The following is a 13,354-nucleotide window of genomic DNA, read 5'->3' as shown; positions in this document are numbered from 1 at the left end:
TGTCTCCTGCAGAGAGGCTATTATTGCAGCTAATTATCTACAAATAGGCCCAATATGACAAACACAGCCCTGCACCAGTGCTGGCTAAGCGTAGGATTCGTTTTGAGTGGGAATAAAGAGAATTGTGTGTGTGTGTGGGGGGGTGGTGGTTCAGACGAAGAACGGGACAAAAGTCAGAGTGAAAATACAGGAGGGGCAAATATGAATCAGAGATAATTAGGAGGAACATGATGAGGACACAATGTGGAACGAGACGGGAGAGACTAAAAATGATACAAGTGGGAGGCAGATGGGCGAAGAAAAGTAGCAACACCGAGAAAAAAGGAGACAGCACAACACGGAGAAATGATCTTGTCTGAGCAAACCGCGATGGTTGTTGCCATTGGCAACTGTCCTGCAGTGCACAGGCCACATCCACTTAACTCCCAGCATGCCTCAGGATCCGGCCAGCTCAGGGGTCTGAGGCTCTCCGACTCATTTCCATAGAGAAACTCATTTACCGGGCGAGCACGAAGGGGGGCTTGATTAGATCCTCACCTTTCAAACGTATGAATATTTATCATTGTTGAATAAATACACACTAACTCTCCTTTCATCTGGATCAACCGCTGAGCCTTTTTATTTTTATTTCCCGATGAATATGTCAGTGGAGCATCGGGGCTCTCCACCAGCGGCAGCACTCGAGATAATCCGGTTATTGTTGCTCGGAGGGACTACTTTAACTTTCAAAGTGCGTCAGGCTTTTTGTCTTGTTGTGTTTTCTTATTTTTTTTAATTGCTAAACCTGAAGGGAACAAATCGGGGGGGGGGGGGGGGGGGGGGGGGGGCAGTAATCGCAGCGGCACACTTAAAAAGGATGTGTGTTTGGAATTCATTGCAGTGAAAGATTAGTGTTTGGCTGCACAGCTGAAGCTGCGGGTGCGATGCAAATGCCATGATGGAGTTATTTCTGTTTTATGAGCTCCAGCACAACAAACGCACACATTCACAAACACGCTTTCCCTTTCTATAAAGGAGCTCGCAGAGCCACACAGCAGACGGGTGAGTTTTACTTACGTCACTCACTCCAGCCTCCACTATCTTCAGACCCGTCTCCTTCTCCAGCTGCTGCTTGTCTTGGACTACATGGGGAGACAAAGGCAGAGGAGGTTTGAGGTGGCAGTGAGCAGTGGATGACAAACTGGCAAGTTTTGCAGTTCCTGGTACAGAGCAAGTGGTCAAACTGAGAATGATGCAATGGCTGTATCAGCCTGAATCAGATGTCAAATTCGTCATAGAAAGTGTCCTCAGCCCACACACACACATTAAATCTTAAGATAGCAGCCACTGGCGTGTACTGGCAAGTTTTTGAAAGTTGTACTCGTGCAAAAAGTGAGTTTGCAGCTGTGTCTGCAGCCTTGTAAGAGTTTGTGTGTGCAAATTTTATTTAACAGACTTATTGTGATGAAAGTTTCTATTAAAACACTCAAGAAAAATGTAAATTTGTTTATCTAAAAGTCAACTTTCCTGCCAAATAAATGTCAAACACAAACAGATCCAAGATGTAGCTGGATGTCAGGACAGTCCTCATTAGTCACACATACATTGTTTTGCCACATCCAACATTGCATTCATCCATTTTAGTCCATTTATCTGAGGTCGGGTCAGCAGCCTAAGCACAGAGGCCCAGACTTCCCTCTCCTCAGCCCCTGGGGCCAGCTCAAATCCCAAGGCGTTCCCCGGCCAGGTAAGAGACCCACCAGCGTGTCCTGGGTCTCCACTTAGGTCTCCTCCCATTTGCACGTGCTCGGAAAACTTCACCAAGAGGCATCCTAATCAGATGGCTGAGCCACTTCGACTGGCTCCTCTCAATGTGGAGGAGCAGCGGATCTACTCCGAGCCCCTCCCGGATGACCGCGTTTCTCACCCTATCTCTAAGGGAGAGCCCAGACACCCTGTGAAGAAAACTCATTTCGGCCGCTTGTATCCGCAATCTCGTTCTTTCGGTCACTACCCAAAGCTCGTGACCATAGGTGAGGGTAGGAACGTAGATCAACTGTTAAATCAAGAGCTTCACCTTCCGGCTCAGCTCTCACTTCACAACAGACCGGTACAACGCCCGCATCACTGCAGACGCAGCACCAATCCGCCTATAGTTCTTATGCTCCATCTTTCCCACCACTCATGAACAGTGTTGGGAGTAATGGCGTTTAAGTATAACAGCATTGGTAACAGCGTTATTTTTTAAGTAACGGAGTAATCTAACTAATTACTTTTCCTATCATGCTCCCAGTGAGCATGCCCAGCAACCAGGGGTGGCGTTAGGTCCGGCTACTTGGGCTCAAGCCCCGAATGTTTTATGAAAAGCCCCGGATCTAAAACGTGGAAGTAACATGCAGTACCAAAGTCCAACAGAGGGGGAGCAGCTGGCAGCAGTTTGTATACAGCCTGCCTGAGCCTCCACCACTGAAGAAGAAGCCCTTCAGCAGCTGGCTTCTTCTGCAGTTTCTGCCTGAAACGCATGAGTGAAGATGGACATAAGGACGTTTTTTAGACCAAAAGTACAACGACAGAACCCCAGCTTTGATGAGACTGGTGCTGACTCAGGTTTGTGAGTCTTATTTGAAAATATTTGTTGTGCTGCTGGTTTGCCTAAAGTTAGCTTACTAGTTGTTGGAGAAAGAAAGGGAATACTTACTACCATCTCACACTAAACACTAACAGGAACAATACTCTGCCCTGAAAATGCTTAATATGTAGCTTCAGATTAAAAATTATGTGGTACAAGACAAATATATATGATGTTGACTAGTGCGTGTCACATGTGTGTGTGTTTGCGCGCGCACGCACATGTGTTAAGCCCCGGATCTTCTTCAGTCCTAAGTCCGCCCCTGCCAGCAACCCTAACGGCATTACAACAATGGGAAAAGTAATCAGTTAGATTACTCTATTAGGTACGATAATGTCTTCCACTAGAGTTTATAGGATTCCTGCAACAGAAACTGGAAAGTGTTGGATGCTCATTGGATAAAAACTAATATTACACATGAACTGTCATTATGCACAAATATCCAGACTTCTAGAAGATTATCAGAAAGCAGCCAATGTGCTTGTTCATTCACAGCACACAATAACTTGAGCTCCCGCCTTTGTTCTTGTAGTAATTAATACACCAACCCCAGTTTGATCCTCAGATCTGGTGATCTAATCAAATACGGCATGCCATTTCCAATGCTTTGTTCACAGAGGATATTCTCATGCAAATCAAACCAAAGTGAGGTGATGTTAAATATCCAATCGCTCAAGATCACACGGTTCCGCCAACTTCCTCCTCCTGGTGCTCCACGTCCCCCTCCTCAATCTGATGGAAACATTTATATTAGACAACAAATGTCAGAGGAGCCGTAATAGATTATAGACGTAACACTGTCTAAACGAGTTTGTTAGCTTGTGATTGTGACTTGTGGTGGAAAACAGGGGGAAATAAAAACAGCAGAAAGAGAGCGGGTCCTTTAAATCCCATCTCCCCAGATGAAGGCTATGCAAATGACCCTGAAGAGCTGAACTCCACCTCACACTCCAAATTCAACAATGGGTCTGTTTAATTAGTATTTTAATCTATCCCAGTGATTGCACTCGGCCCGCAATGTATGCAGAATTCTATCTAATTCAGGTCGCTACTTCTAGGATAATCATCCATCTCCCTCGCTCTTCCTCTCAAGCCTTTTCTCTTTCTGCGTTATAAGGACCCTGCAAACATTGATCACCCTATCAGCCTGTCCACACGGCAGCCGAGGGGACGTCTTCTATTTTAAGGCGTCAGCCTGGGGGTTTCTGAGGGATGGCAAACAGGATCCTGATGGAGAGCTGGAAAGGTCAAATATACATTTAAAGTACAGAAGAAAGAAAGAGACAGAGACTAAAGAAAAAGATGAAAATCTCTTTTCCATTTTCAGAATGTGGTTTTTAGTGGCAGACATATTGTCTCTCCATAGATAGCTCCAGTACCTGTTTAGTAGCAGGGAGGGGGGTAATGAGCGAGGTAATTAGGCCCAGCTGGGTGGTGGAGGAAGGCCAAGCTACTTAAAGGTCACACAGCGTTTTGGTCCTAATGAGGACCCCTCTGGGGTCGAAACACATCCAGAGTCAAACTACGAAAGATTAAGCCGGGAATCAACAGGCGAGCGTGTGGCAGCGGCTGCAGCAGATCCGGGTCTGACTGACAAGCTGAAACTAAAGCGGCCTGAAAGTTGGCTGTGAAACAAAGCGAGAGTCTCTCCAATCAAGCTGAAGGGAAGGACTGTCCCGTAACAGCCACTACGATGTACCCGCCAAGCTCATTAGCCGGCGACTCGATGGATCCAGACGACATTCCAGCCGGCGGACGGCTTTCCTTCACACTGACTGAACAGTAACAGCTCGAGGGCATCTCTTTTTGGTCACCTCTTCTATTAACCTCCCACTGGAGCCCACTCTCTTCCTCCCTCTCTTCTTGTCGACGCACACACAGATTTTGCAGGTTTCCAATTAATGACCAAATACTCCTGACAGGCTGTGGATACGAGATGTCAGGTCTCATTTGAAAGAGGCTCCTCCGGCCATTTTAATAGGCATCGTCTGAGTTTATCTTCTCTGATTTCTAATGTGGTGATCTGATCCCCGCTGCTCATTTGATGCTTTTGGCTTTTAAATCAGATTGAGCCAAATCATCTGACGCTCTGCAGGAAAGGAAAATGACCAAAAAGGATTGAATTGAATGTGAAGAACATGGCCTCCATAATGTGATTCTGATTTAAATTATATATTAAAGCAACAAGTTTTAGAGGAAAATGAGCATTGATCAAAGAAAAAAAAACTTTTTTCTCCATTTTTAAAATTTCACTATAAATCTGTATCAGCAGCTAATAGTTTTACATCCATTAAATGATTAAAAATTATCTTTTCACATGAAAAAATTGACTTTTTCCTGATATCCTGTTTGTGAAGGAGGGATTCATAAAGAGCGGAGACACTTTGAGGACAGGAAGTGAAAACAGACACCACTTATTTGTGCATTTCTGCATTTTCCCCCAGCAGATGTTTGTTAAACCTTTGCTAAAGATTAAGAAAGCACGGAGAAGATGAAAAAGTGAGATTCCCCAGCAAGGAAACCAATTTCCCAGGTCCCCCTGCTGTTGCGTGGAAAACTACTTTGACCATGTGCAACATGGAATCAGATCACAGCTGAAACGGTTACACGCACAGATCTGTTTGGCTGAGAGTCTCGCTGCCTTGCAGGGTTTCTGATGTGGAGCTTTTTATTTACCTGCCCTTGTGGCTCAGATCACCGGTTAGTCTCGATCAATACTTAATGAAGTGCGGTTCTGTGGCAGAATAAGCAACTTTACACTGACCAGACTGACAAGCTAACAGCTAGTGACGTACTCAACAAACAAAAAATGGTGTCATCTTAAAGCTCCAGTTTTCAACATTTCAGGCCAAGAAGCAAAATGCAGCACATCTGATGCATCCAGACATCACGTCCAGTAAGAAGAAACGTACGTTTCTGCGGAAATAATGCACAAGCGTCGAGTAACATACAGCAAAACTGCAGGTGTAGTGGATGGCTGCATTTCCACCGGCTGCAAAGTATCACCATTTAGACGTGTTGCTCTGTAAAATTTATGCTTTGAGTCTATTTTTTATGCACTACAAGCTACATCTCCAGCCCACGTCAATCTCAGCAGCTCAGAACCATGAGGCAGACGGATGCCAAGAACCAGGCATGAATTGCTGGCAGGATTCATCTTAAAATGTACGTTTCCAGCCGCTAGCTTAGTTTATCTAACGGCAAACATGGCCTCCTCAGAAACACACGTCACAGCAAGCGCTCTCAGAGTGCTATCGGCTGAACCCTACTCTATATGCAATCTCAGAAAAAAATGCTAAATTCAATCATATAGTCAGAAAATAAATCTAGATTTAAAAGAAATGGTTTTATTTTAATAAAAATACAAAAGAATACAGCTTTAACTAGTTACAAATGCATCATTTCCTGTGACACCTCCATAGCTGAAGTAAACAGAACAGAAAATAAACAACAGACCTTTGGTGTTCATGCCATCTTTTTCCTGCTAGCATGTGCCAAAATCACGCATGGTGAAATCTTCGGGGTTGGTGGTGATGAGTTACAATTCAATCTAATTAAATATTTAAACCAAATTAGCACAAATGTCTGTAGATGTGATTTGCTTCAAAACCGTTTGGCCCTGCAGCAACTAGCCATTAGCTTATCAATCTGGCCTTCATGAATCTCTGTTTCTCCAAACTGACGAAATTCAAAAAGTTATCTGCAACGAGTGAGACGTAAAAACTTCAAAACCTTCTAACTCATTCACGTAAAAGTCTCATTTATAAAACCACTTCAGAGTCTGATTTATTTCACCTGCCGCCAAAATTCATCACCTGTTTAAAAAATGCACTTTGCTATAAAATATTATGTGAACTTCATCCTTCTTGTTGACTTGTTGAAGAAAAGAAAAAAGGTCATTTCAATCAACAACCTACAGGCTGATTGAGCACTTCTTTATGACAGGCACACTAATGAAGGAGGATATGGATAAAACCAAGCAGACATTTAAGCTGGATTTTTGTTTGACCTTTAAATATCTCAGTAACATATGCACTCAAGAGATCTAATTTGATTAAAACGCTGCTTTTTCTCCGCCATATGCTGAAACCTGAAGCAATCGTGAACCCTGCATAGATTCGGCAATTCACAAATGATTATCGTGAAGTCATCAGAGCTTAAAGTCATGAATATATATGTTAATTTTTCTGATGTGTGACAGGGTTGTTATTGTTAGGGGCGACATAAATCCAGCGTTAGGAGACAAATCACCCTCTGGAGACTGTAAGGATTTTGTTTTTCAACAGTAAACAGCAGCGTCACGTGATCTTTATGTTGCCGCTTCGCCCAAATGGGAGATCATAGCTGAGAAAATGCATCTTTTACCATCTTCTGATTGATCTGTTAATATTGAATAACATCCCCATCTATTCCATCCATCTTCCCTGTTCCCTCCTCTGTTCCTTTGGTCCTCCATCTTCACCACTTCCATCCCTTCATCCGTCACTCCAACCAAACAAAATGAAAGTGTTTATTGCGGAGGTGGACTGACGCTCACGCCTCTCCGCAGCCGTTGGCCTTATCAGCAGGAAATCGTTCCAATATTAAAGTTGCCATTTCGCCCATCACTTTCCTCCCTGCACATATGACGGCTGCCTCTACCTATCAGAGGGAGAGACTGGAGAGAAAAGGAGGAGGAAAAAAAAGAAGGACATGTATCTGATCCGCCTGGCAGATAAGATGCAAAGCAAACCCATTTTTCAGTCAGAATCCAGAGAGAAACAAAAACAGAAAAATTCAACGTAGAGGCTTATTATATGTATGACTAAAATAAAATAAAACCTGACTCTTTTTTATCTGGAAGCTGAGGCTTATCAAAATGTAAATTAGTTCACAAATATTGTCACTTTAATAAAGCTTATGGCCTCATCCTATTTTCTTCTACGTTTGATTTCTGGTAGAATAAAACATTGCATTGATAAAACAACATGCACTAATAAAAACATACTTTTTCAGCTTGGTTGTAACCAGTCCATAGTTGGTTCCATTCATATTTGAAGACATTATGGACTATTTGTTTCTATTGGTGATCACAAAGCTGATCACCATGATAGGTGGGGTGCCACAAGGCTCAATTCTTGGACCACTGCTCTTCAATCTCTACATGCTCCCTCTGGGTCAGGTCGTCCACACTAACAACATTACCTATAGTTATCTAGATGACATCTAGATCTACCTAGCTTTATCACCTAGCGACTGTGGTCCCCTTGACTCACTCTGTCAACGTAAGGAGCAAGTTAATGATTGGATGCAGTCAAACTTTCTTCAGCTAAACAAAGACAAGACTGAAGTTCTTGTCTTTGGATATAAGAAGGATAAAAGTTATTCCTCACCTTGGCTCCATGAGATAAAGACAAAGACTCAGGTTAGAAATCTTGAAGTCATAATTGATTCAGACCTGAGCTTCACTGGTCACATTAAGGCTATAACTACATGTTTTATCACCTTCATCAAAAAGCAAGTGTCAGAGGTCTCATATCCAGACAAGACCTGGAGCAGCTCATTCATGCGTTCATCCACGGCAGGCTGAACTATTGCAATGGTCTTTTGTCTGGTCTTCCCAAAAAAGCTGTGAAACAACTGCAGCTTACTCAGAATGCTGCCAGAGTCTTAACAAGAGCCAAGAGAACCCAACACAACACTCCTGTTCTTAAATCTCTACACTGGTTACTAGTAAACTAAATAATCCATTTCAAAGTGCTATTATTAGTTTATAAATCACTCAGTGGCATAGGACCAGAACACATGCTAGATCCCCTTCTAGTGTTTACACACAGCAGGGCTCTGAGATTCTTAGGAGGCAACTTTCATGTATTCATCAGCCTTTGAAAAAATGATGATTTTCACCTATTTTTTAATCACAATATTATAAAGAATTGGCTCAAACGAGCCAAGATTTAAAATAACAAACGTTAAGAAGCAATGAGCTCTAACATTAGCTACACACTATTAACTGTTTGATTCCTTAGTTATTATTTATTTTTAAGCAGTAATGAGTGTTTAAGCTGCAGGTGAGCAGCGGCTGAAAGTAAAAGCAGGAATAATCCACATATTTACAGATCTGTGCAAATTAAACGAGACAAATATGTACATCTAGATTTAAGCTGCTTAAATACACAAAGATGCCACTTTCATAGGAAAACTGTGTTTAATTTACATAGAGAGTTTTGGGTAAACACCTACAGAGAGGTTCAAAGTGACTAAGCTGTTTTCTTAGAATTGAATTAAATCAAAATAGATTCCTTTGAAAGAGAAAGAAACAAAATTGGAGCTAATGAGGATTATTAATGTTCTTATAAAGAAACCTATCAGGGACCTTTCATTTGGAAACTTGAAAAATAATTTTCTTTACAGATAATAATACAATTGCTATAGTGGTGATCGGAAACTTTCAAGAGGATTTAAAATTATTAGTTGACAAAAAGGACATGAAAAAAAAAATAACAGCATGAGACAAAAAAAAATTCCCATTGATTGAATTTTTTAGGAACCCTGTCACTTCGCCCTGAACACCCAAAGTCAGCTCAGATACTTTCTATCTTAATGCGACTGGAGGGCTGAGGCACCATGGAGGGTTGCTGCTGTTATGTAATTTTACCATTTGAGCTGAATAAGATGGCCATAAAGCCTAGTTTATTCTTCTCTGTCAGCAGAGGTGCAAACACACATGCATCATTACCTGGAGGGTCTTGCAGAGCAATTCCCCACCAGGACAAAAGAGGGCATAGCTCTTCTCTAAGGGAGATGCTGCCACCATTGCAATCACATTTCTGTTCAACAACAGCGTGTTTACCTCGGTTTGTACACACACCTGTGTACTCCTTCAGTGACGGGTTGTAAATGTTCATGTGTCCCATATCCTTTAAGCTGCTCCATGCTGCTATCGTCACAACTCTGTTTTGTTTTCAAAATGGTGGACATTTTGAGGAATTTAAAGGAAGTGACGTGCAGACCATTCACAGGCTTGCACTCTCCATAGATTTTGACAGACATTTCATAAATCAGGCATGTCTCTGCCACTGTCTGGGAGCCTGTTGCATGAGTACTTCGATGGACTACGGCGTTCCGTGTCTCCGCATCCCTGCTAGAGAAGTATAAACTAGAATTAGCTGTGTATGTTTTATAAACTGGACTCACAACTCAGTACTGTGATGTAGTCACAATGTAGACGTCTGCAAGAATTTACAGCCACCCCCACCCCGTTACCATTACACCTGTCACCGCTCTCATGGCAGCAAAATGAATCCAAGCGCAGAAACACCCCCCGCTCTCAAGGCTGACACACACCACATCCCTCCGTCCCTCGTACCACGGGTGGAAAAAGTTCTCAAGTAAAAAATGCTCAGTAAACGAAACCGGCACAATAGTGAAGTCAGTCGGCCATGTTTCCAAAATAATAGTTTGAGGAAACAAATCCGTCACATTCCTGATTAGCCAGCTACTTACAGTCGATTAATAATCCATCCACTCATCATCCCTTCCTGTTTGATGAATCAAAGCGAATGGGGCAGCTCACTTAATGTTATCAGACAGGAATGAAGGTTTTTACCAGTGACCAGATTGCTACTGATTCACTTAAGAACGCGCTCATTAATTAACTGCTCGTTAATTCATCTGATTAATTGGTTGGAAGTGGCTCAATAATTAAACCTTAATTGGTAGATACTTCCTCATTTGCTTATTTATTTATTTATTTGATCTCTAATAACCTAAAAATTCAAGTACTTTAACTATTTACTGACTTATTAAAGGTTATTCCTAAAATTACTTTTTTCCCCATTTAAACACCAACAGATTGTAAGAAAATAATAAAGGAACATATTTTAAAAAAGTTTTTTACAGCTTGAGGTAAATAGATCTTTTGAATTACTAATAATTCACAAAAGCGTCGAACAGATGATTAATTTGCTGTCACTCGGTTAATCATGCCTGCACTGGTTAATACACGTTACAAAAGTACTCCAGCTCGCTAAATACTCCATGTTTGATACTTGATAATAATGAACATCAACAAAACTAATAAGATAAAAAAGAGTTTAATACGCAGTAAGTTAATCCCTTAGAAAGCCATGTGGAGTGGAACCAAGGCAAATATTTTATTAACAAAGAAAATACTTGCCTTGGTTCAACTTTTCTCTCAGTAAACCCAACATAATAGTCATGAAAAAAATGGATCTGGTCAGTTGGTCTCTCAACGCGATTGACAAAAACATTTCAACGATGAGAACGGGAGAAGGGGCTCCCGGATCCCCTCTGGGACAGATCCAGCTGGGCATATCATGGACTCCTGGAAACACTGGAACCTGATCTGCCTCTCTCGACTGTCTGTAGAGGATTCTGAAGACGTCTGGATATTCGTGGTGTTGGTGTCAGGTTTCTTGCATCTTCGCCTGAGCGGTTACCTGGCTTATCGGAAAAAGAATAAACTGTCGAGGAATATTGGCTCAATCCCGGAGCTCAGGGATGGATTACACCGCGCTGTGAACGCACAAACTCATATAATTGTCGAGATGAGTTGTAAGCTTGGAACTTTGGCTGAGATTCAGACTCTGGCACAGAAGGTGGATTCGATCAAGGAGAAAGTTGACGGATCAGCACGGATTTGGAAAGATGAATTACGTCATTATTGGATTTAGAGGGGTTGAGGACCAACAGAACGTTAAGACAGATGAAATTATCTCTGTCTGGCCCCAAAACAAGCTCTTATCTGAATCTGGTGTCCTTGGAGCCTGTGAGGCTGAAGCGATTACTCCCCCTCAGAAGAAATGTGGAATGCTGCCGTCGCCATGGCAACTCTGTCTCCCTGCCCCAGCCTGGGCGGGACTGAGACCGGTGAAGGTCGTGGAACCGTTTCCAGGAGTTACTGTGCTCTCTTAACCCAACTCCCTCCCTCCCCTGTCCAACTGGAGGTGACGAGCGCTGCTCATTGCGGCTGCATGCACTGATGTGAGGAGAGTCCCCAACCCTACCTCCCCACCTGGTGGACACTTATGTTGTGTAATGTCTGAAGTCTGTTGCATTTCTGTCTGAGATGTTTTTTTTTTTATAGCAAAGCTGCCCTCCCTGTGGAGGGTATCTCTGAAGTGCCTTTTTTTTCTCCACCTGACTCTATCCTCATATGTAAACCCTCTGATCTCTATTAAGGTAGCGCGACTCGTGTTGCGAATGACCACAGTCACCAATTCTTGTCATGTGTCTATGCCTATGTATGTATGTCTGATCTCAGAATTGTGTGTACTGAAACTCTAATTTCCCTCTGGGATTAATAAAGTATATTTGAATTTGAATTGAATTGAATGACATCATTAGGCTCTAATATCCAACAAGCAGCGGCAGTCATAAAACCCCCGAGCCTGTCACATGGTAAAGCCCACGCTGTTAACAACAGGGGTCCTGGCTGGCTCACTGTTTATTCACCCCGATCGATCGTTTCCCGTGGATAAGGCCAACAGTGCTCCCTCCAACAAACCCACTGCTGCTATTCAGCCCAAATCAACACACGACGAACCACTGCCATCCAAATCCTCGAGGAAACACAATCAGGATTTTTCACGCAATCCGAAAAGACAACACGAGGATAAAAAAAATTAAAGTTTAGAAAATAGGAGATTAAATAGGTGGGTTTCTTCAATCAGTATGCACCCGGAGTCTGGAGCAGACATCAAACCGTTTTCCTTTTTCAAAAAGAACATGTGACGTTTGTAATTGCATCCTGCCTTATTAGAAACCCCTTTCAACGAGGGCTGAATAATACACCTAGATGAGTTCTCGCCTGCTGCTCTTGAGCCAACACAGCTCCACACACACACACACACACACACACACACATACACACACACACACACACACACACACACACACACACACACACACACACACACACACCCATAATATCTTTTTCTTCGCTGGCTTGTTGATTAATAGATTGTGGCTGCTCTGACACTCTGTGTGGAATAGGCATTTTGCCTCTGATAGGTGCTGACACCAATTCTTCACGGACTGCAGGAGACCGGGGGGACGGGGAGCAGGCCGGGCAAAACGACTTGGATGGCAGACACCTCCAGATGTGTGGGAGAAACCCCACGGATGTCACTCCGCATCCTCGCCAGGATGGGCTCGGATCGTTTACGCTGCCTCTGCGGAGATGACAATCTGCAGATGTGCGACGTGCAAATTGCATCTGACAGTCGCTCGTGGAGGAGGGACGGGTAGCGGCGAGGTAAAGTTGTGCAGCTGAAGCAATCACCAGAGGTCCAGAGCTGCAGAGGGTTTGTATGATACTCTCCAATAAGGACGCTGCACACAACACTGCATTAAAACAACCTTCTCTGCAATCTTCTTTAAAGAGCAAGTCACCCCCAAATCAACTATTTTTTTCTGATAAACTACATAAATGCGTGTCTAATCGTGCTGCAGACACGTGTAGTCAATAGTTTTGCACTTTAGTTAAAATTTAAATTTTCTGCCTGAAACTGTCAGTGTTGTGCTGTTGTCAGGTAAAAACTCTTCACTGCATTTGAATTTAAATCTGCCACCGCTATTGGCTAAGAGGTATGCTATGATGTAAACTGGTACATTATGATGTCACAATGTCGTGAGTGTGTGTATTTGTTAGTGGCTCCACCCTCTCGGTCTGCTAGGCAACAGCATTTGTTGCATTTTTCAAACATGACGTGGGAGTGAAGTACGCTTCTTGTAGGGGTGACT

At 42.9% G+C, this 13,354-nt stretch overlaps 1 protein-coding gene across 1 annotated transcript in view; it reads right to left on the bottom strand.

Annotated features, from left to right (window-relative positions):
- Positions 1 to 13,354, bottom strand: part of ptprn2 (protein tyrosine phosphatase receptor type N2) — a 183,420-nt gene that overhangs the window by 54,349 nt on the left and 115,717 nt on the right. The window contains exon 11 of the mRNA XM_015954635.3: positions 1,057 to 1,121. Within this exon, the coding sequence (XP_015810121.3) occupies positions 1,057 to 1,121 (65 nt within the window). The remainder of the gene's footprint in view (positions 1 to 1,056; positions 1,122 to 13,354) is intronic.

The sequence above is a fragment of the Nothobranchius furzeri genome, chromosome 7 (assembly GCF_043380555.1).
Source record: "Nothobranchius furzeri strain GRZ-AD chromosome 7, NfurGRZ-RIMD1, whole genome shotgun sequence".
Classification (NCBI taxonomy): domain Eukaryota; kingdom Metazoa; phylum Chordata; class Actinopteri; order Cyprinodontiformes; family Nothobranchiidae; genus Nothobranchius; species Nothobranchius furzeri.
The sequence above is the reverse complement of the archived record's forward strand: the minus strand, read 5'-3'. Positions and strand labels throughout refer to the sequence as shown.